The 20,522-nt window shown below is 37.6% G+C and overlaps 1 protein-coding gene across 1 annotated transcript; it reads right to left on the bottom strand.

Annotated features, from left to right (window-relative positions):
- Positions 1 to 527: 527 nt before the first annotated feature.
- On the bottom strand, positions 528 to 19,208 carry LOC147401782 (putative serine/threonine-protein kinase At1g54610). The gene is made up of 9 exons (XM_086443197.1): positions 18,736 to 19,208; positions 17,844 to 18,652; positions 7,077 to 7,361; positions 6,106 to 6,423; positions 3,859 to 4,086; positions 3,192 to 3,292; positions 2,091 to 2,193; positions 1,565 to 1,990; positions 528 to 1,416 (listed from the first exon to the last, which is right to left on the bottom strand). Exons 2-9 carry the CDS (start codon positions 18,372 to 18,374, stop codon positions 1,225 to 1,227), a joined length of 2,184 nt encoding a protein of 727 aa, XP_086299323.1. The 5' UTR covers positions 18,375 to 18,652; positions 18,736 to 19,208; the 3' UTR covers positions 528 to 1,224.
- Between the last annotated feature and the right edge of the window lie 1,314 nt (positions 19,209 to 20,522).

The following is a 20,522-nucleotide window of genomic DNA, read 5'->3' as shown; positions in this document are numbered from 1 at the left end:
GCTGGTTGGGGCTCTCGACTTCAAGCATTAACCTTGAACAACTTAATCCTTCCATGAATAATAGGTAAATCCAGAAAATATGATTATACTAAAACAATCTATGATCAGCAAAACATTGAAAGTTTCAGGGGCAATATTTTATTCTTGGCTAAGTCTCCACCAATATGGTATGAAACTATAAATCCATGTTTATAAGTATGTGGTGCCCATGTATCAGCTCAGGACTCACCAAAACACAACCAACCGAACCCATGGACTTTTAATTGTAGACCATCTCATATTTTCTTGTTAGGCTGTCCAAACAAACATGCAGTAGATCGGATGCTTGAGGTGATTCTGGATTCCATCATATCAAATGGTGGTTTTGTATCTACTTTATATTTTCTATGGCTTCTAATGTTATTCTTGGAAGCCATTTTAGACCTAGTTGGTGTACTAGGTGAGGAAACTACTATTTCGTTTTATTTTCAATTGCAGTGTCAACCATTCTTCCCAGAAATCAATATTGGACAGCAAGAATTAGCATAAAAATCAATTACAAGTTTATTGGACAGCAAAAAATAGCATATAAATGATCAACGTTAATGAGGTACAAGTAAATTCTAGAGACAATTGTGAAAAGTATTATCAAGCAATTGGTTGGATCAAATATATTGTGCCCTTTTATTTAGAGATTCTTCGATCACACCAACTTTTGCTAGTGCCACCCCAATTCATAAGTAAATCACCAAAGAATTAGCACACATCTGGGTGGCATTAGTAAAAGTTGGTGGTGTGGCAATAGAAGTCTCTCTCTCTCTCTCTCTCTCTCTCTCTCTGTGTGGCTAATAATACATTGAAATTTAAGGAGATGGCGCCTTACAAGTGGTTAGGTTGACCTGTCCTTTCGGCTGTACAAAAAAAATCCCCATCACCACAAGCACACAAGCCAATAACACATTATTGCAGAGCTTCTTACGTGCTTTTTTGAACCACCAAATGCTTCCCAGAGGTGAATCTTTCTTTACAAATTTATGGGATGGTAGAACCCTAGTTATCCCATTTCTTGAAGAACCTCCATGTGATTGAAGTTTCTCTGGTGTTGGACTTGTGACGAAAAAATTGAAGTTTCTCTGTTGTTGTCTATGTCACGGAAATAGCTAAACTCCTCCAAAAATGAGAATTGGGTTCTTCTTTGTGAACATTTGAAAAAACATCAAAGCAACACAACTTGTGTCTTAAACTTTACCTCCCATGCCGCACTTCAGACTGGGCAATATCCCCAAAGTTCTTATTGGTCTTGACCTTGTCAAGACGAGCTTTGCGGACAGCTTCTTGGATTTGCCTCTCATGCTCTCTGAGCATTTCCTCCATATTCCCCCCTGGAGGCATTAGAGGTCCAGAGTAGTGAAGTCTGTTCTTCTTGGCACCATAACCCTGGGATCATAAACCAAGCCAAGTTTAAGTAAACAATTTCTCTCATGGTTCTAGGTTTCAGATATTTCACATTCATGCCTTAAAACTACGCAAAAATGTTCGCTAATTTGTTATAGTTAGTAACCATCGTAGATTCCTTGCCACATACCTGATCACTCTTCTTATGCGAGGAAGCTGGCCTATCAGGCAAATGGTAGGAAGTGTCAGCATCATCTAGCTGATTATATCTAGCATTGAATTGCTGCTCTACCTGGTTCGAATGTGCACTCCTCTCTCTATGGTTATCCAACCATGTACTACTTGATGCTACCAACCGAGAGAAATTAGATAAATTGGTGGCTCCCTGAGGCATGTGAGATCTCTGTGTCATCAACTCTGGCTCATTCCTTGAAGAACCGAATGCCCGCCCAGAGCCCTCCTTCACCTTCTTATTCCCCGAAGATCCAAATTCACTAGGATGCATAAAACCATTTTGGGAGGTTCCTTTGGGTGGTTCAATTGAGAAGCCAGATGCACCATCGTCTTGTGGATTGTATTTCTTGCTGTTGCTTTTTGGGTTTGAATTCCCTTGCCACTTATCAATTAACCACAAAAGTGAAAGAGTCAGTAAAACAGGAAAAGCATGACAATAACCATGTAAACCTTAAAGAAGTATGGCATAATTGAAATGAGACCTGTAGTTCAACAACCGCATCTGATGCTGGCACGACTTTGGATTCTCTAGAGCCCCTTTTCCCGGATTCAAATCCACAACCTATTTTACCTGCTGCTCTTTGCCTAGTGTCAATATGCACAATACAGAAGCATGGGTGATCAAGTCATTTGAAAAATATAAGGCAATCATTTTTTTTTTTGATAGGTATAGAGTTAGTGGTTAGCATATGAAGTTGGGTTCAATGGGGTTTAAACCTAGGACATGGGAACAACACTCCACACATCTTACCACTTAGTTAAGTTGGCACTTCATAATATAAGGCATCATTTTCTGGATACAAAAATAAAAGAGTGTAGAAAATGACCTGATTCTTAATGTATAAACTTTTGGTGAAAGTTAGAAAACACTATCCTTACTAACGTAGCAAGATTTTAATTCTTAAGGGTCCTTGAGCTCAAATGGATTGCCACATTGGCAATCCAACACCACAGCCCTCTATGTTTCATTAAAAACTCAGATCTAAAAATAAATAAATCAAAAAAACAATTGCTTTTGGGCTTGATCCAAGGTTTTGAAAATGGACAGCTACCAAACTTCCATGGAACTCCCAAATTTAAAATAAAAATTCAACGGTGAAACTGACATTTTTTCTCAAAGTTCATAGCATATTGTCCTCTACAACCATGTGGCATCGGATCATGTTTTTTGGATGCCACAAGGTGAGCTCAACGACCCTTAGTAAGAGTTGAAATCCTACTAAGTTAATAAGTCTAATCAGAATCTAAAAGTTATGTCTTCGTCCAAGTGAGGATAGCATTTCTCCTCTGCATGTCCATGAAGTTCTGAAAAATCCAAACATCTGAGAGATAGATAAGTGAAATGCCTGGACCCAAGTCCTCAGTCAAAGAGGGAGCTGGAGTGAGGTTCCAAAGCAAGTGAATTATAGAGATGTAGGTGGTCATTTTTCTCTAACAGATAGTTTTTCAGTCATTCACTTATCTATTAAAAAAAAAAGCCATTTTTCTGCTTTCTTATTGTAGGTGAAGAAAGAATGTCAACATGCCCAGGCCTATTAAAAATATAACAGAGAAGCAAAAAAAAGAAATATATATATGCATACCTTCTGGCTTCCTCATTTCGAAGCTTAGCATCAATCTCCTTACTCGGAGGATACTTGGGCAAACTTGATGGGTCACAGGGGTGAGGCTTTGTTGTGAAAAACTGGAAAAGAAAACTAAGATTTAGGATAAAGAACTTTTAGGAAGGAAATAAAAGATTAAAAAACGATAGTATGCAAATCCTGAGAGTTAGAAAATTAGCTGTGCACAAGTAGACCAGAAAAACTGTGATTTGTGATGGAAACTTCATTTTACATAATACAGAGATAAAGAGGACTACACAATGGCCCCTAATTATAGACATAAAAGGAAAATGTGTTTCTTCTCATAAAAACATGCACTTCCTGTATTTCATTTAACATTCATTATTTGTTATAAATAACAACATCGAATAGAACATCATTTCATGGGTTACACCAAGAACATCATTTACGCCAAAAATTGTACCTACCAAACTATCTCATGCATTGAGCTTTCCTTCAAAAAGGTGACTGAATTTTGGCATGGGACCTCTTTTATGGAACTTACTGAATTGTATGGTGCAATTGTGCAAGTCATTCCTTGTGGGCTCAAAACCCATTGGGAAAATTATCAACTTGGAGATTTTCCAAATTTCCTTGTGTAAAAGTACTATTGGCATAAGCTTAGGAAAAGAAAAATGGAACTTACATCACTGCAAAGCGCTGAGGAAGCAGATCCCCTATTTTTAGGTTCAAATGCAAGAAGAACATCCATAAGGGCCAAAGCTGATGGAGGGAAGTCCTTGAAGGTCTCAGCAACACATCGTCTGTAAGGATGTTGAGGCTTGAAAATTGTTGCATGCGGCAATCTCGACTTCCTCCAGTACTCTTCGGAAGGTGAACCACACAACTTGAAGATCTTATGAAGTTGTTCCACCTATGAATGGTGAATCAATACAATTCACATAAAAAGGAAATAACAAATGTCTTAAGAAATATTTTATGTTCAAACATTAATAATGAGATCTCAGTACAAATGGTCCGCATTTCAATTGAATGTAGACCATTTATCTGGCCAACCATCTTTTGCGTATGAGCAAATATTTTTGAGATGTTTTCATGAAATATATCGCTTCCACAAGGCTAAAAAAAATATTCAACTTGGTATAAATTTCAATGGAAACCATTGTTGGCTGCGAAATATTTTGGTGCAAAAGATTTCGACCACACAAATTAGGTTTCAAGTATAAAAAGGCAAGAATTCAACTTGAATACTTTGATAAGCTATAAATTCTGGCCACAAAATTCTTTTTTAACACTTTGGTAAAAAGTATACAAAAAAAAGATGTTTTGATTAGATCTATAAAAATAGCATATTCCAACAACCATGATAAGGGACCACTCATGGAACATTAGACGATTCAATGAGACCTACTGCACCACCCTATAGCCCTCTGAGCCATTTTCATACTTTTTAGGTTTCAGAGCAATGTCAGAAGACGACCTTAGGTGGACAAAACGAGCCCTGCACTCATCGATATATATTGTAGAAACGTCTTGTAAATTACACACAATATTCATTCATTATATAATGAGTTACAATTGGTTAATATTAGCACATACTCAAATACACATATGCAATCATTCATTCTCTAATTAGTCGAATATATTAGTAACTTATTTATGCAGGGTCAGGACCCGTAGACTCATCATAATAAAACTCATTGTTTACCCAATTTTTTTTATGTTCTATAAATAAATATTTACTCAAATTTCCCACTGTTGATATACTCAAATCCAACGATTTTAATTCATGATGACCAAGCACGATTACAAGAGAAACTAAAACAATCAAGCTGATAAGGAGGCCAATTAAAACTCTCTCCTTTATTCCCCCTCCCCTTTCTTCACTCTCTTTTTTTCCAAGTTCTTTCAAACCCGCCAAAATTCTCTCTCCCATACTTTAAATTTCTTAAGATGATCATTAGTCTAACCTAAAGCCTAGATTTGTTGAAGAACAGAACATGGAAGGAGCTAGTCCTCCTCTGCACCTTGTCATAGCATATGGTAATAAGGATATCCCTCCTTAGAAGCAACTGTTGCACCACTAGCCTAGCTTTAACCAAGAGGATGGAGATGGGGGATCAGAGAGAATTTGGGTGAGTTGTAGAACTTAGAGAGAGAGAGAGAGAGAGAGAGAGGGGGCGAGGAAAGAGGAGGGGTGGTAAATAAGGGAGAGAATCTTTAATCAATTGGTTTGAGCCAATTTATTTTCTCTTGTAAACGTGCCAAATCATCATGAACTAAGAGCATTGGGTCTGAAGATATCAATCGTAAGAAATTTGAGTGAACATATGAGTTCAATATGATGACCCTTGCATTATATATAGAAGAGTCGGGAAGACCCATCATAATGAACTCATATGTTCACTCAAATTTCTCACCATTGATATCTTCAGATCCAAAACTCTTAATTCATGATGATTTGGATATATATATATATCAGTAAAATAATAATTAGTGAATAGTCACATTTAAGTAAGTTTTACATTTTAAAGAGTACGTAGTTAATGTGACATGATTATTCTAATTTCCACGCATAATAATAGTTATGTATTACATTACACTTATCAAGTTTTTTTTACAATGATGGTTTATGGGTGTGCTTTCATCTATTACATCATTCATTTCCTATAGTTTTAATGAGAATTTCCTCAATATTTACATCATTTCCATGAAAGATGAATTATTTTCTACAATGGGTGCGAGCGAACTATTTCTATTTCAAGGATGGCCGAAATAGACATTGAAGCCAATAATTTAAACCTTCAATAGGACATTGATGAAAATTAGATCAATAGATTCTTATAACTGCCAATAGTATGATCTTTTTTATAAACTCTTGAACATCGCTTTATATAACTTCTAAGGGTAAAAGCTCAAACGAATAATGTACCTCTGTTCTTCCCGGCATGATAGGCTTCCCAGCAAGCAATTCTGCAAGAATGCATCCAGAACTCCATAAATCCACAGAAACTCCATAGTTCGTAGCACCAAGTAAAAGCTCAGGAGGCCGATACCACAGTGTTACAACACGACTAGTCAACAGTTGCTTCTGATCAGGATAGAAAAAGGTGGCCAGACCAAAGTCAGCTATCCTTAGAATTCCATTATTGTCAATCAGAAGATTTGACCCCTTGATGTCTCTATGCAGGACCCCACGACTATGACAGTGTTCCAGCCCACGTAGTAGTTGCTGCATATAGCATTTAATCTGCAAACCCAGAACATGTACCCACCAAATGAGAGCATATTTCAAGTGCATAAGTAAAATTAGAGAGCTGATATTGGCACCCAAACCTTTACTTATTACACCACCATTAAAATAAATTACTAAGTCAATGGTTAAGAATAAGTAAAAGTTGGGGTGCCAATAGAAACTCAATCGTAATTGGACTGCTCTATTACTTCACACCAAACAATAGTCGTACAAACTAGATTTGCATTACGCTCCGAACGTTAGTTCGCAAAAACGAGAGTTGCGTTTTGCTCCAAACATTAGTTCGCACAAACGAGAGCTCTTTATTTTATTTTTTTAGATTTCTATTTGTTAGATTTAGGATTTTATTTGGGCCTAATCCTAATTGTAAACAAGTTTTGAAGTTTTTTCAATGTATTATAACGCTTTGTAATGTTGAAATAATAAACCAAACTTTTGTAATGTTTGATTGGTGTGTTTTAATCTTCAATTAGGGTTGATAAATAATTTAAGAAAATGGGGGTGTAATAAGTAAAAGTTGGGGTGCCAATAGCAGCTCTCTAAATTTAACAGACATTTATGTTGGGGAAAAAGAAAATCTGTGTGCCTTGTGGTCTGCCCCATGCGTAACTTAGATTTCAAAAAAGTAATAAAGGAGAAGTAAGCACCTGTGGTTCAGTAAACTTAACATCCGGTGATGCCGCAAGCCCAGCAAGATCATGCTCCATGTATTCAAATACAAGGTACAAACTACTGGACATCCGTGACGTGACCAGACCTTCAAGCTTCACAACGTTTGGGTGGTCAAGCTTACGCAAGATGTAGATTTCTCTCGCCATAAAACGAACACTTTCTGGATCCATATTAACAAACCGCACTTTCTTCAATGCGACAATCTTGCCAGTTTCAAGGTCACGGGCTCTGTAAACGCTACTGTAAGTTCCTTGTCCAATCTGCATAAATAGAACGCCATTTGAATAGAAAATAAAATATGGTGAGAGAATCATTTAGACCAACCATTATTTCCCCCAAGATAATATCATTCTCAAGCACAGATTAAAAACATCAGGTGTGCATAATCTCGAATAAGTTTGGCTTCAAATTGCACTATCTTTCTTAGCTTGAAAACTTGGCAGCTGGGAGAGGAATGTAATTCCAGTTGAAAGTTGAAACTTAGTTGATATCCAAACATTTTCTTTCGAGTTCTTTCAAAGTGGACTGATGAAAATGTGGGAAAATAGCTTGTATTGTGGTCCGAAAAAGTTATTAAATCCAATTTAACACACTGAAGTGCCAACTTAGCTAAGTTGGTAAGATGTGTGGAAAGGTGTTCCCACATCCTAGCTTCAAATCTTGAACCCAACTTCACCATTCAACCCACTAATACTTTAATTATTGTTGATAAAGTGGATAAGGTCTTTAAATGATCTAACAAATCAGTTACAAAGACTCCAAGATCCAACTCTTGAATACAGCCATGTAGACCTTGTTGCACCAGAGCAAAATGAAGACAAAAGTAAGAGAAGAGATAAAGATGGGAGAATCAAACCCCTTTCTTCACAGATTTGTGTCTTATTTATACTAGAAGAGAGAGAAAATGTATACTTTGGTCAACTACACATGTCATAGCCTGACACAGTTGTGCTACCTATCATCTTCGAGTCTGAGGTAGGCATGTCCGTCTTGTTCATGTCAGGAGCCTACGTGTGATGGCATTGTCAGGCTCATGTAGCCTGTTAGAGTCATCCATGTCAGTCATGTACATTGTACACATGGCTTGGTACCTTCCACCTATAGATCCCCTATGTGAGCACTACATCTTAGGTGTCAGACGTCCTAACTTCATATTAAGACCCCTGGTGATGCCACCTGGCGATTTCATTATCCCATATCTACAATAGTCCCTTGCACACCGCGAGAATACTTTATTTTCTTAACTAGCCGTATGGCAAGCATTCCAAAGTTTTGGCACAGTCCTTCTATGATCAACTTTGATAACCGCAAATTGCATTTATCGTCCATAGATTATGGGGCACGAGAATCATCTAAGGAAACAACAACCTTGACCATTTGGAAATTTAAATGATACTCCTCCAAAAAATTTTAGACTTATAATGTTGATAGAAATGGTATGGGTATGGTCTTCAAGGAACTTTTAGAGATAGTAGCCTTAGACACTTGTACCCTAAGAAGGGTATGTCTCAAGTAGCCTTGGACATTTTTGCAAAATAAGGTAGCCTCAAAAACTTTGGTAGTAGGGGTATACTTTAGGTAACCTTAAACAAATAAAGTAGCATTTGAATAATATAAAAGCAAGGTAGCCTTAGAAACCATGTAGCCTTGAACAACAAGTAAAGTAGCCTTAGCCAACTTGCAAGTAAAATAGCCTTGGCTACCTTTTAGTCTTGGACACTTTAGGTACTCTTGACAATTTACAAATAAAGTAGCCTTACACCCAAGTGGAGTAGGCTTGGGGATTTATGTGAATTGGTTCAAAGTCCCCACATATATGTAAGAATGTTCATGGCCCCTAAGGGTCACGCACATGGGTCGAAGCAAAGACCCTTAAATAAGTTATACACTGAGTGTACTTGTAATTAGTAGTATAAAAGGACCCGTTGAATCAAGGGAGCATGGCGCCTTGCTGGATATACCATGTATTCTAATTGTTGAACAGTGCGAATAAGTTTTTTTTTTTTTTTTATAAGTAAAACTTTTATTAAAGGGAGGACAAGTAATCCTCAAAGGGAACATAGAAACAAGAGGCACCAAAGCCAAAGAAAACAAAAAATAAAGGAAAAAAGAAAAAGAGCAACACAAGAAGCAAAACAACTATTCCCTAGTCAAAGAATCCCATCTAAAAACAAAATCTTTGAAATAAACCCCACGAAACTCCTTGAACTGCTTGTACTAAAAGAAGAGCAAGCCGAAGACGTTGAAGATAATCTCTTGCAATGAACTTTCCTTCCCATCAAAAGTTCGGGAGTTCCTCTATTTCCACAAGCCCCAGTGTGCGGATAAGGTCTTTGATTTATTCAATGAAAGTAATTACAAAGACTACAAGGTCCCACTAAACTCATGAAACAGCCATGTAAACCTTGTCAAACAAGTTGAAAACAAAATGTGAGAATGGTGTCCTGTAGGTGTGAGAATCCAACCCCCTCCATGGCAGTTTCATGTTTCCTTTATAGTAAAGAGGAGAAAGGTATCCCCTTGGTCAGCCTTCTGACATGGTGGTTGCAACTTGTCACTTTCAGGTCCGAGGTAAGGTCACATCCTAACATGGTGGTTGTGACATGTCACTTTCAGGTCTAAGATAAGGTCATACTCTAACATGGTAGTTGTGACCTGTCTCTTTTAGGTCCAAGGTAAGGTCATACTTTTGCTTGTGTCAGGATTCTGCAAGTGAAGGCGTCATCAGGCTCCTACGATATGTCAGTCACCCATGTAATGGCCGTAGAGCTTGGCACCTTCCATTGGTGGGTCATCCTATGACGGTACTATGCTCGAGGTGTCAAGGTATGCCTTTCCATCGTGCCACCATCTTCAAGGCTCTTGATAATACCACGTGGCAACTTCATTACCCATTTCTGTAGGAGTACTTTATCCTTCACGTAGTCGGGCGTGTATTTCGAGATTTTGACAATCTTATAACCAATCATACCTCAAAACACTTTTGGAGGGAGTACCCTTGGCTTACCATTCGACTTCGACTAATTCTGCAAATGAGATAGCTTGTAACCCAAATGATGATCTTAGTGATTTACACAAGTCGCCCCAAGGTTTACATGCCCACACAAATATCAGGTCTTTCGAATCATAACCAAAAATTAGTTTTCCCACTTGAACAATGCGCACGATGCCCTTTTGGAGAGATGTTCGTGTAGTATTTAGCTAAAAGCGCACAACGCCATTAGGAAGATGCACATAGCACCTTTTTGGAAAGATGCTTGTGTAGTGTTTAGCTAAAACCACACGGCATCAATAGGAAGATGCACTGGTGCATTGAATGGAAGGTGTTAGGTGCCTTGTCAAGTATGAACAACCAAAACAAGCCCTACTTGAGTGATACACATGGCGCCATATGAGAGTACACATGGTGCATTCAATTAGGAGCACATGGCACCCTTTTAACTATGGCAAAGCAACAAGTCTATTCGAACAATATGCATGGCGCCTTAGAGGAAGTCACGTGTTGCATCGAATTAGGCAAACAAGGGTGCATGGCGCCTTTAAAGATTATTGTTGAACGCTAAGTCCCCAAGTGCGCAAGACGCCTTAGGGATAAACGTGTTGCATCAAATCATGTACACCAAGGCCGCATGGGGCATTATTGAGTATGGCCGATTCGATATGTCTCCAAGTGCATGCGCCCTAGTGAATGTGTACAATGCCACGGCCAGTCTTTGCACTCTTTTTTTTTTTTTTATAGGTGGTCTTCGCACTCAAGTGTTTGACGGACGCTAGTATTAATTTTTCTCTCCTTCTCTTATAAGTACCTTACAAGGCAATACCTTTGAAAGACACTATTTCTTCGGAGAGTGACTTGTATCAAAATAGAAGGTGAGTCTCATTTCTTTTCTTCCTCCAATCTTTCTAAGGGCGATCATGAGGAACATTCTTTGTTCTAATGACAAATTTTTTTAGCATGCCTCCTCCACCCAATGTGACAAACCTTCCTCTAAGCATTCTTGGGAATTCCTTTTGTCTGAAGGCGATGCTAAGGATGTAATTCTTCATCCTTCTTCAACAACGTGTTTTCCCCTTGGTTGCAACGAATTTTCCACCTCTTAATCAACCTTAGTCTCCCATGCTCATCCTTTTCACTTGTGAGGAGAGTGGGTGACAGACTCTTTAAGCAACAAATACAAGTTCAAATTACTAGACTGTGTGGGACTTGACGACGCTTTAATCACATCGAGGAAGCTGAAGGTGGACAGAGACTTTAAAGGCTTATTGATGCTCATGTCTTGTTGGTCATCGAAGTCATACTTTCATGTGTTTGGGGGAAGCAAGGATATCGTTAGAAGATGTTCATGTCCTCCTTGGTTTGCCTATCCATGATTACTTCAAGTCTGTCAACCTAAATGTACTATTTGTGGAGGAGAGACGTATAGTTGACGTATTGTAACTGGTCTTACGGCATCAAAAATCATCGTTAATCCCCTAAACAAGCATACGAAAAACAATTACTCAAGGCACGTTAATTTTGTTAGGCGGGTCTGCCACTTTTATGGATTTTTTATAGAAGATGGTTTCATACAAAGAGCTGGTTGGGATGATCCCTGCAACCTTATTGCCTTATGGTTGTCTTGCCATATAATCGAGTGCTACCTTTCTAAGAAAGTTCAAGACTTTATCTTTCCCTTGGCTGTTAAAATGTCTTCTAGGACCGCTATCCCCAGAGGGGTATATTTTTGGGGTGTTTGTACAAAAATCTTGATTTCTTTGTTGAAGATGCGAGATAGTCGGACGAACATAGGATCATTCAAAGTTTTGTAAGCACCTCCTTGCAAAAGTGGCTATGTTTTTCAAGATACGCACCTCTGCCAATCGAGTTTACTAAGCTAATTAAAAAAATGGGATATTCTTAGCTTAAGATGATGTCATATGTCTACCACCTGCTAGAAGAGAAGTCATGCCACGACTACTGTCCAACCCACAATTTTGTCGATATCGTAGATTCGTTGGGCATCCAACAAGAGAATGTAATGCTCTGAAAAAGATTTTCTCAAAAAAGCATCCCAATGGGGAGTTACAATTCGAAAAAACCATCGAATAAATGATCGATAAGAATTCTTTGCCAAATCAGAATCGCCATGTTACATTGATGGAAAATTGGAGAGACAAGTCTCGACGGAGGTACATATTTCGAAAAATGAACCCATAGCCACATTTGCAGGAAGGATGCACTTACAAAACTCTGAATGATCCTACGCACGACCGACTATTTCGCATCCTCGACAAATAAATTAGGATTTTTATATAAACACTCCAAGAAGATTACCCATATAGGAAGAGAAATGCCAGAAACCATTTGACAGCCAAAAGAAAGATAAAATCTTAGACATTCCCAGAAGGGTAGCATTCGATTATACGGCGAGACAACAAAAGGGTAATTAAAGCAGTGAGATAACAAAGATCATCCCAACCAACCCCTCTTGTGAAACCATTTTCCGCAAAAAATCCATAGATGTGACGGATCCAACTAACAAAATTAATGCATTTTGAGCAATCTTTTTACATACATTTGTATAAATCCAACCACCAATTAGTCAACTATACATCTCTCCTCTACAGTTAGCTTTGAGGTTGACGGACTCGAAGTAGTCATGGATGATAAAGAGGACATGAACATCTTTCAACGATACCACCATTTCTCCCCAAGCGCATATGAAAGTATGACTTTGATGACTCCAACGAGACATGAGCGTTAGCAAGCCTTTTTTTTCTGAAAAGTATAGTATATTGATAAGAAGGGAAAAAGATTACAACGAGGCCGAGGAAGCCTCACAAAGAGCAGCAAGCAAAGGAAAACAAAAAAAAAAACATCAATGATTACAAAGAGAGTTCCATCTAAACACAAAATCATGAAAAGTTTTTTTGATAAGTATAATATAATGATAAGAACAAAAATCAAATACAAGGAGGCCGAGGAGGCCTCACAAAAACAACAAAGAAAAGGAACAAACAACATTAGTGATTACAAAGGGAGTTCCATCTAAATACAAAGTCATCAAAAGAAATCCCCATGAAGTCTATGTTTTGCTTAGACCACATGTATAAATATCCCAAAATCTCCAAGAAACTTGCATGAGAGCTTGTAGTCTTACTATTGAACACCCAGTTATTTCTCTCGTTCCAAATCCCCCAAGCAATAACCGATGGTAGCATAGCCCACAGAAACCGTTTTCTGGAGTGAAAAGTATTATTGGCCCATTCTTCTAGCAAGGAGGAGAACTTACGAGGAAAGACCCAATTAATACGGAACAATCCAAGGAAAGTAGACCAAATGTTAAAAGAAAAGGAACAATGAATTAAAAGATGATCAACAGATTTCCCATCCCTCAAACAAAGGGGGCAATAATTCCGGGTGATCCAACCCCTTACAATCAAATTATCCATCGTAAGAATCCTATCAAGGTAGGCCAACCATAAATTCTAATCATGAAAAGTTATCCCTGCAAATTCTATATGTTGTTTTGACCAAAGGTATAAAGAGCCCAAGATCTCCAAGAAACTTGCATGAGAGGTTCTAATCTTACAATTGAACACCCTGTTATTTCTCTCATTCCACACACCCCATGCAATAGCCAATGGTAACATAGCCCACAAGAGTCTTTTTAGGAGTGGAAAGCATTACTGGCCCACTCTCAACGTCCCTCTCAATTCAAACTTGCGCCTGTCACTCAAAAAGGTTGTCACCCACTCTCTCCACTAGTTGAAAAGGTGAACATGGGAAACTAAAGTTGTTTAGGAAGTGAAAAACTCATTGCAACCAAGAAAAAAACGTGTTGTTGAATAAGGGTGCGGAATCACATCGCCTTCAGATGAAAGAAATTTTCAGAAATGCTTAACGATTAGGATACATGGTATCTAACAAGGCGCCGAGCACTCTTGACTCGATACACTGCATGCATTTTTTTCATGGCGCCATACGCATCATTCAATGAATCCCCCCCCCCCCATGGTGCCGTGTACATCATACAAATGGGGACTATGATCATTCAATTATGATTAGGATACATAATATCTGACAAGGTGTTTTGCACTCTTGACCCAATGCACCGCATGCATTTTTCATGACGCCATGTGCATCATTCAAATAGGGATTTTTATCACTCGGCTATGATTTGAAAAAATGGTAACTGACAAAGCGCCGTGCGCCCTTGACTTTATGGATCCCTTCGTACTACTAAGTACAAATTATGTTATGAATTTGTTAAAGGTCGTCCCTATTACCCATGTAGGTACCATGAACATTTTTCATATGAGTGTTGAGACTTTGAGTCAATTCACATAAATCACTAAAACTACCATACTTTGGTGTCAGGCTACTTTATTTGCAAAATAGCCAAAATTCCACAATAAGCAAAGGCTAATCTACGTACAAGTCAACTAAGGCTACTTTCACCATGCCAAGGCTACTCAGTGCATCTAAGGCTACCTTGCATTTACATTGTCCAAGTGATACATTGTTTGTTCAAGGCTACCTAATGCATGCTCTTATCATGTCCAAGGCTACTCCCTCCGGAAGTACCTCTGAGATTGTACCATAACCAATTCTATCGACATCATGAGTCTGAATTTACTGGGAGGGGTATGATTTAAATTTGCAGATGAACAAGGCTACCAAGGTGGTTGTTTCTCTAAATGGTATTCTCGTATGCCTAGTTAAAAAGGTTTTATGGTGATCAAACTTGATTACAAGAAGACTGTGCCAGAGCTTCGAAATGCATGTTGCAATACTACGTGGAGAAGAAAATACTCTCACAGCACACAAGGGACTATTGTAAATGTGGGATAATGAAACTACCACATGGTATCACTAAGAGCCTTGAAATGGTGATAGGATAAAAAGGCATGCTCTGACACCTTGGACATGGTACTCTCATAGGGGGGCCTATAAATGGAAGGCATCAAGCTCTAAATGCAACGTATGGAAGACTTTGACAGGCTACAGGAACTTGACAACGTCGTCACTTGTAGGCTCCTAACACGAACAAGACAGACATGCCTACCTCGAACTCAAAAGAGAAAGATCACAATCATCATGACAGAACATGACCTTACCTCGAACCTGAAAGAGACAAGCCACGTTAGAATGTGATGTGTCAATGGTTGACCAAATTATACCTTTCCTCCCTCTTTTGGTATAAATAGGACATGAACCTGTGAAGGGAAAAGGGGGATTCTTCTACCTAACCATCTCTCTCCCTCTCCCTCTCCATTCCTACATTTTTTCGTCACTTTGTTCTAGCGCAACAAGGTCCACCCAGCTATTTTCACGAATTTAGTGGGACCATGGAGTCTAAGTAATCATTTTGATTGAATAAATTAAAAACCTTATCCGCACTGATTAACAAGAAGGAAGAAAAGATTCATCATCACCTTTATTTCTTCCACCCATTCTTCTTCATCATGTGGCCCAAAGAGAACTTAGAAAGGGGTAGATAAACTTTGGAGGGTATCGCCTCATGCTTATCTATAAGTGGGTGAAAAATAAAAGAGAAATTAATACAAGCATTATGTCAAACACTGAGGGTGCAAATGCCAATATACAAATGAAAAATCTCTTACCACCAACTTCAAAATTGCACTGCGGGCATTTCCCCACGGCACCTTCCGCACCTCTCAAATAGGGAATATAATCATCTGGTTATGATTAGAATACATAGTATATCTAACAAGACGTCGTACGCCCTTGCCTCAACGGATCCCTTTATACTACTAATTACAAATACACTGAGTTTATAACTTATTTAAGGGTATTTATTACGATCCATATATGTGACCCTTAGGCGCCATGAACATTCTCACATACACATAAATCCCCAAGACTACTCCATTTGGGTGTAAGGTTACTTTATTTACAAATTAGTCAAAGTTATCTTAATTGTTCAACACTACTCTATTTGGAAATTGGGTAAGGCTAATTTACTTGTGCAAAGCTACTTGAAGTGTCCAAGGCTACCTTTTCTTTCATATTGCTTAGATGCTATTTTATTTGTTTAAGACTACATAAAATATGCTTCTATTGTCAAAGTTTCCAAGACTATCTTATTTTTTGCAAAAATGTCCAAGGCTAATCGGACCCCAAGGCTACTTGAAGATCATAGTCATACCAATTCTATCAACATTATGAGTCCAAATTTGTTTGGAAGAGTATCATTTAAATTTCCGAATCTCCAAGGTTGGCGTTTCCCTAGATGATTCTCGTGCACCATGATCTATGGACAATAAATAAAGTTTGCGATGATCAAAGTTGATTATAGAAGGACTGCGTCAGAATTTCAAAATGCCTGCCACATGACTACTTAAAAAAAGAAAGTACTCTCACAATGCGTAGGGGACTATTGTAGATATGAGATAATGAAACCGCAAAGTGGCATCACAATGGGTCTTGATATGAAGTTAGGACATGAGACCATATTCTGACACACAAGATGTAGTGCTCGCATAGGGGATATCTACAAGTGGAATGCGCAAAGCCATATGTATAATGTACATGACTGACATGGATGACTTTGACAGGCTACAGGAGGAGCCTGACGATGTCGTCACCTGCAAGCTCCTGACATGAACAAGACAAACGTACCTACCTCAAACTTGAAGGTGACAAGTCGCAACAACTGTGTCAGGATGTGACATGACAATATTTGACCAAAGTATACATTTTCTCTCTTCCGGTATAAATAGAACATGAATCTGTGAAGTTAGGTGTCTGATTCCCACATATCCCTCTCTCTCTTCTCTTACCTTTGTCTTCATTTTACAACGTGAATCTTAATATTTTCCCAATGTAGTCGCAAAATATTAATCACAGCAAATGAGGTCTTTAAATTATTTAACAAATCAGTTATAAAAACTCCAAGGTCCCACTAAACTCTTGAATAAAGCCATGTAGACCTTGTTGCACTAGAGCAGAATGAAGACAACGATAAGAGAGGAGAAAGAGGTGGGAGAATCGAACTCCTTCTGTTAAAGATTTGTGTTTTATTTATACCAGAAGAGAGAGGAAAGGTATATTTCAGTTAGCTACTGACGTATCACATCCTGACACGATTGTTGCGACTTGTCATCTTCAAGTCCGAGGTAGGCACATATGTCTTGTTCATATTAGGAGCCTACAGATGAAAGCGTTGTCAAGCTCTTATAACCTGTCAAAGTCATCCATGTCAATCATGTACGTTGTACATACGGCTTGGTGCCTTTCACTTGTAGATCTCCTATGCGAGCACTACATCCTAGGTGTCAGAACATGATCTCACGCCCTAACTTTGTATCAAGACCTTTGGTGATGCCACCTGGCGATTTCATTATCCAATATTTACAACTATCAAAAACAAACAAAAACAAAAATCCAACTTAACACACCAAGTTCTTCAAGTACTTGGAGTTATGTTGGGTTTCCAGAAAACCATACTCTTAGATGAGCTAAAACAAATAATGTATTCTATACATAAATCATATCATGATCAAAATCATTTTGCTCTTCCATGATTAAATGCCCTTTTGAAAAAAAAAGAATACTTACTGTAGTTGTGAACCTCGACATCTATTTACCATTAAACTAATGCTAGACTGCATGACTAATTCCAACTCAATAACACAAGCAAACCGAAGCATTAAAAATTCAGTAAATCTTCGACTCAAGCTGCAAACTACATGAACTATGAAAATTGAAGTCTCTAAGAGAAAAAAATCTAACTCACTTTGTCTAATTTCTCAAAGGAGTTCGCCCTTCTAGGCAACCAACCTTTAATCGCTTCTCCCGCCACTGCTGTGAGCCAAGATGGCCACCCTGCAACAGCTTGTTCTCCTTCAACACCATGGGGCATACTAGTTATCCTAGACAATGGCAGCTCTCCTCCATTCACCTTTATATCCATCGTTACCCGACTCTTACGAAGGGCTTTTGAAGCCCTTCCATTATTCACAATATTAGCCTCTCCTCCATCCGATAAAATTGGAGTGGGAACTACATTCTCTTCTGGCAATGGCTTGGATATCGACTTTGTTGTTCCATTGCTCACAACAGAACCACTACGACTATAAGCATCCACCACGATTTCCTCTCTTGTCGAGGGAGAAACTAATGATTTCGAAGACTTGTTGAATTCTTTATCTCTCTGGCTCTCGACATACTCAACACCTGTAGTTGAAGAATCTTTTGAGCAAATGCAGCCCATAGTCCACCTCACAAACCCTATCAAATTCCCACTCAACCTTACCACAGAACGCATTTAATCTGAACAACCGAACAATTGTTCCGGTTGAAACCCGGAATTCGCCAAACCCATTTGCCAAAATTATCCGAGTAATTCTATTGAGATTCCCAATATCCAAAACCTTCAACTTTAATCAACAATTCAGCAATGTACTTGAAAATTAAGAATTCGAAAATTTGTCTAAAAAGAGCTCAAATACAGCAACTCAAATCCTCTTCAATCAAATTTAATCTCATCCAGTAAAAACTGAATCTCAATTTCCTCCTCAAATCAGAAGAAATCCAAGAGAAAACCTTCAAATTTCAGAAATTCGAAAAATTCAGATTCCAAAATGGCTCTGATTCAAACAACTATTAAAAAAATGGAAAATGCGAACCGTCCAAAACCCAGGCCAGAAATCCAGCAAAGAAGGAAGGATTTCAATCAAAATACAATCTTGGAGATGAATGGATTATGGCAGAGAGGGACTTCCAACGATGTTTTGACCTGGGTTAAAACTTAATTTTGAAACAATAAAGGAAAATAATTATAAAAGAAAAACTCTTCTTTAAAATAAATCTACAAATCTGGAAGAAGAAAAAATTAACAAATCAAAAATTGTGACATAACCGTTTCTGTATTTTTTGTTTTTTTTTTTTTTCCTCGTTTCTGGATTTGTGGAATTGGAGTTGTGAGCTGTGTGTGTGAGAGAGAGGACTTCTCTGATCAGGAAACCCTAGAAATGCGAGTGACCGAAGGATTATCCTAGCGTTAGACAATGTAGGTGTTTAGGTGGTTGGACGCGGTATCGCCTCCCTCTCCTTAAGAGAGAGATCGTTGAGAGATTTTAGAGAGAGAATAACAGGGAAGCACGACCTCCCCGTGTGGGGGAATAAAAGTACAAATGAAGGATCCGGTAAGTATCCGCACACACAGATGCTGCCCACACCACACGTGTCAATTCACTGAACACGTGTACTTTTTCTATAGGGACTATCATTCTCTAAGACGGTAACCTTATTTCAAACTTGAGACGATAACAATAATTCATTCATGGTTGGACAAAAATATTTAAAAAATTTTAATATTTTAATATTTATAAATAGAAAAAATCTATTTTTCAAAAAGTTATAAAAATGATTTACCCCACACGACAACTTAACATTTTAGTAATTTATTAGACACTTTAGCATTTTAATGTATAAAACACATAAAAGGACTATGTGGCTTAGGCAGTGTTTGTTTGTTCTATTTTTCAGTATTTATTATTGAAAAAAATTAAATTCAGCACTTTTTATTAAAAAAAAGTCGTTTGTTTACTCTATATTTTCAGCGCTTATTGCTGAACATAAGTGAAAAAAATTCAACACTATTTTGATGCTGAAAAAAAGTGTTGAATCGATAAGCACTTCGTTTTTTTTTACACGGACAAGTATGCCCTTATTCTTAAAAGGATATTACCTCTTATATCTCATGGATAAGTATATAAACACCTCACAAATTAATAAACCCACACCATGACTAAATTATTTTGTCTTATATGGGTTAAAAAATTTGGAATGAGTTGATTTTTGGTGAGGATGATCTCCTCATTAGTATATAAGCACCCCACAAATTAATAAACCCACACCATGACTAAATTATTTTGTCTTATATGAGTTAAAAGTTTTCGAATAAGTTAATTTTTGATGAGGATGATCTTTACAATGAGGAGATCATCCTAACCAAAAATCAGTACATCTTGAAACTTCTAACCCTATCAAAACAAGTTCAAGAACCGTAAATCGTCCTTTTAAAAAAAATAATAATAAATAAAATTATTTTTGACGAGTTAGAAGTTTCAAAATGGACTGATTTTTAGTGAGGATGATCTTTAAAGACCATCCTTTCTAAAAATTTACTCATTCCAAAAACTTTAACCCATATAAAACAAAAAAAAATTGGCTATGGTGTGGGTTGCTCTTATTAATTCATAGGGTGCTTTTATAATTACACATCCTTCATTTCCATCGAAAATTATTCATCCAAAATTAAGTTCTTTTAATGTTGATTTCAAATTTTGGTGACTTGTATGACATTATTATTTTTAATTTGAAATTTGTGGGCTTTTATAAATAGAAATTATTATTTATAAATTGAAAATTTGAGTATTATTTATTATTTAAATATGAATTATATTTTAAT

Source organism: Akebia trifoliata, chromosome 5 (assembly GCF_017979445.1).
Source record: "Akebia trifoliata isolate Shusen 1 chromosome 5, ASM1797944v1, whole genome shotgun sequence".
Taxonomy (NCBI): Eukaryota; Viridiplantae; Streptophyta; class Magnoliopsida; order Ranunculales; family Lardizabalaceae; genus Akebia; species Akebia trifoliata.
This window is presented reverse-complemented; position numbering and strand designations above follow the sequence as displayed.

Bases quoted from the DNA above. Each gene is read 5' to 3' on its own strand.
- LOC147401782 (XM_086443197.1), bottom strand. From the start codon at position 18,374: ATGCGTTCTGTGGTAAGGTTGAGTGGGAATTTGATAGGGTTTGTGAGG. The intron at 7,362-17,843 runs GTGAGTTAGATT...CTATTTATGCAG, and splicing joins CCTTTGAGAAATTAGACAAA to ATTGGACAAGGAACTTACAG. The intron at 1,417-1,564 runs GTATGTGGCAAG...TTATGATCCCAG, and splicing joins CGCATAAGAAGAGTGATCAG to GGTTATGGTGCCAAGAAGAA.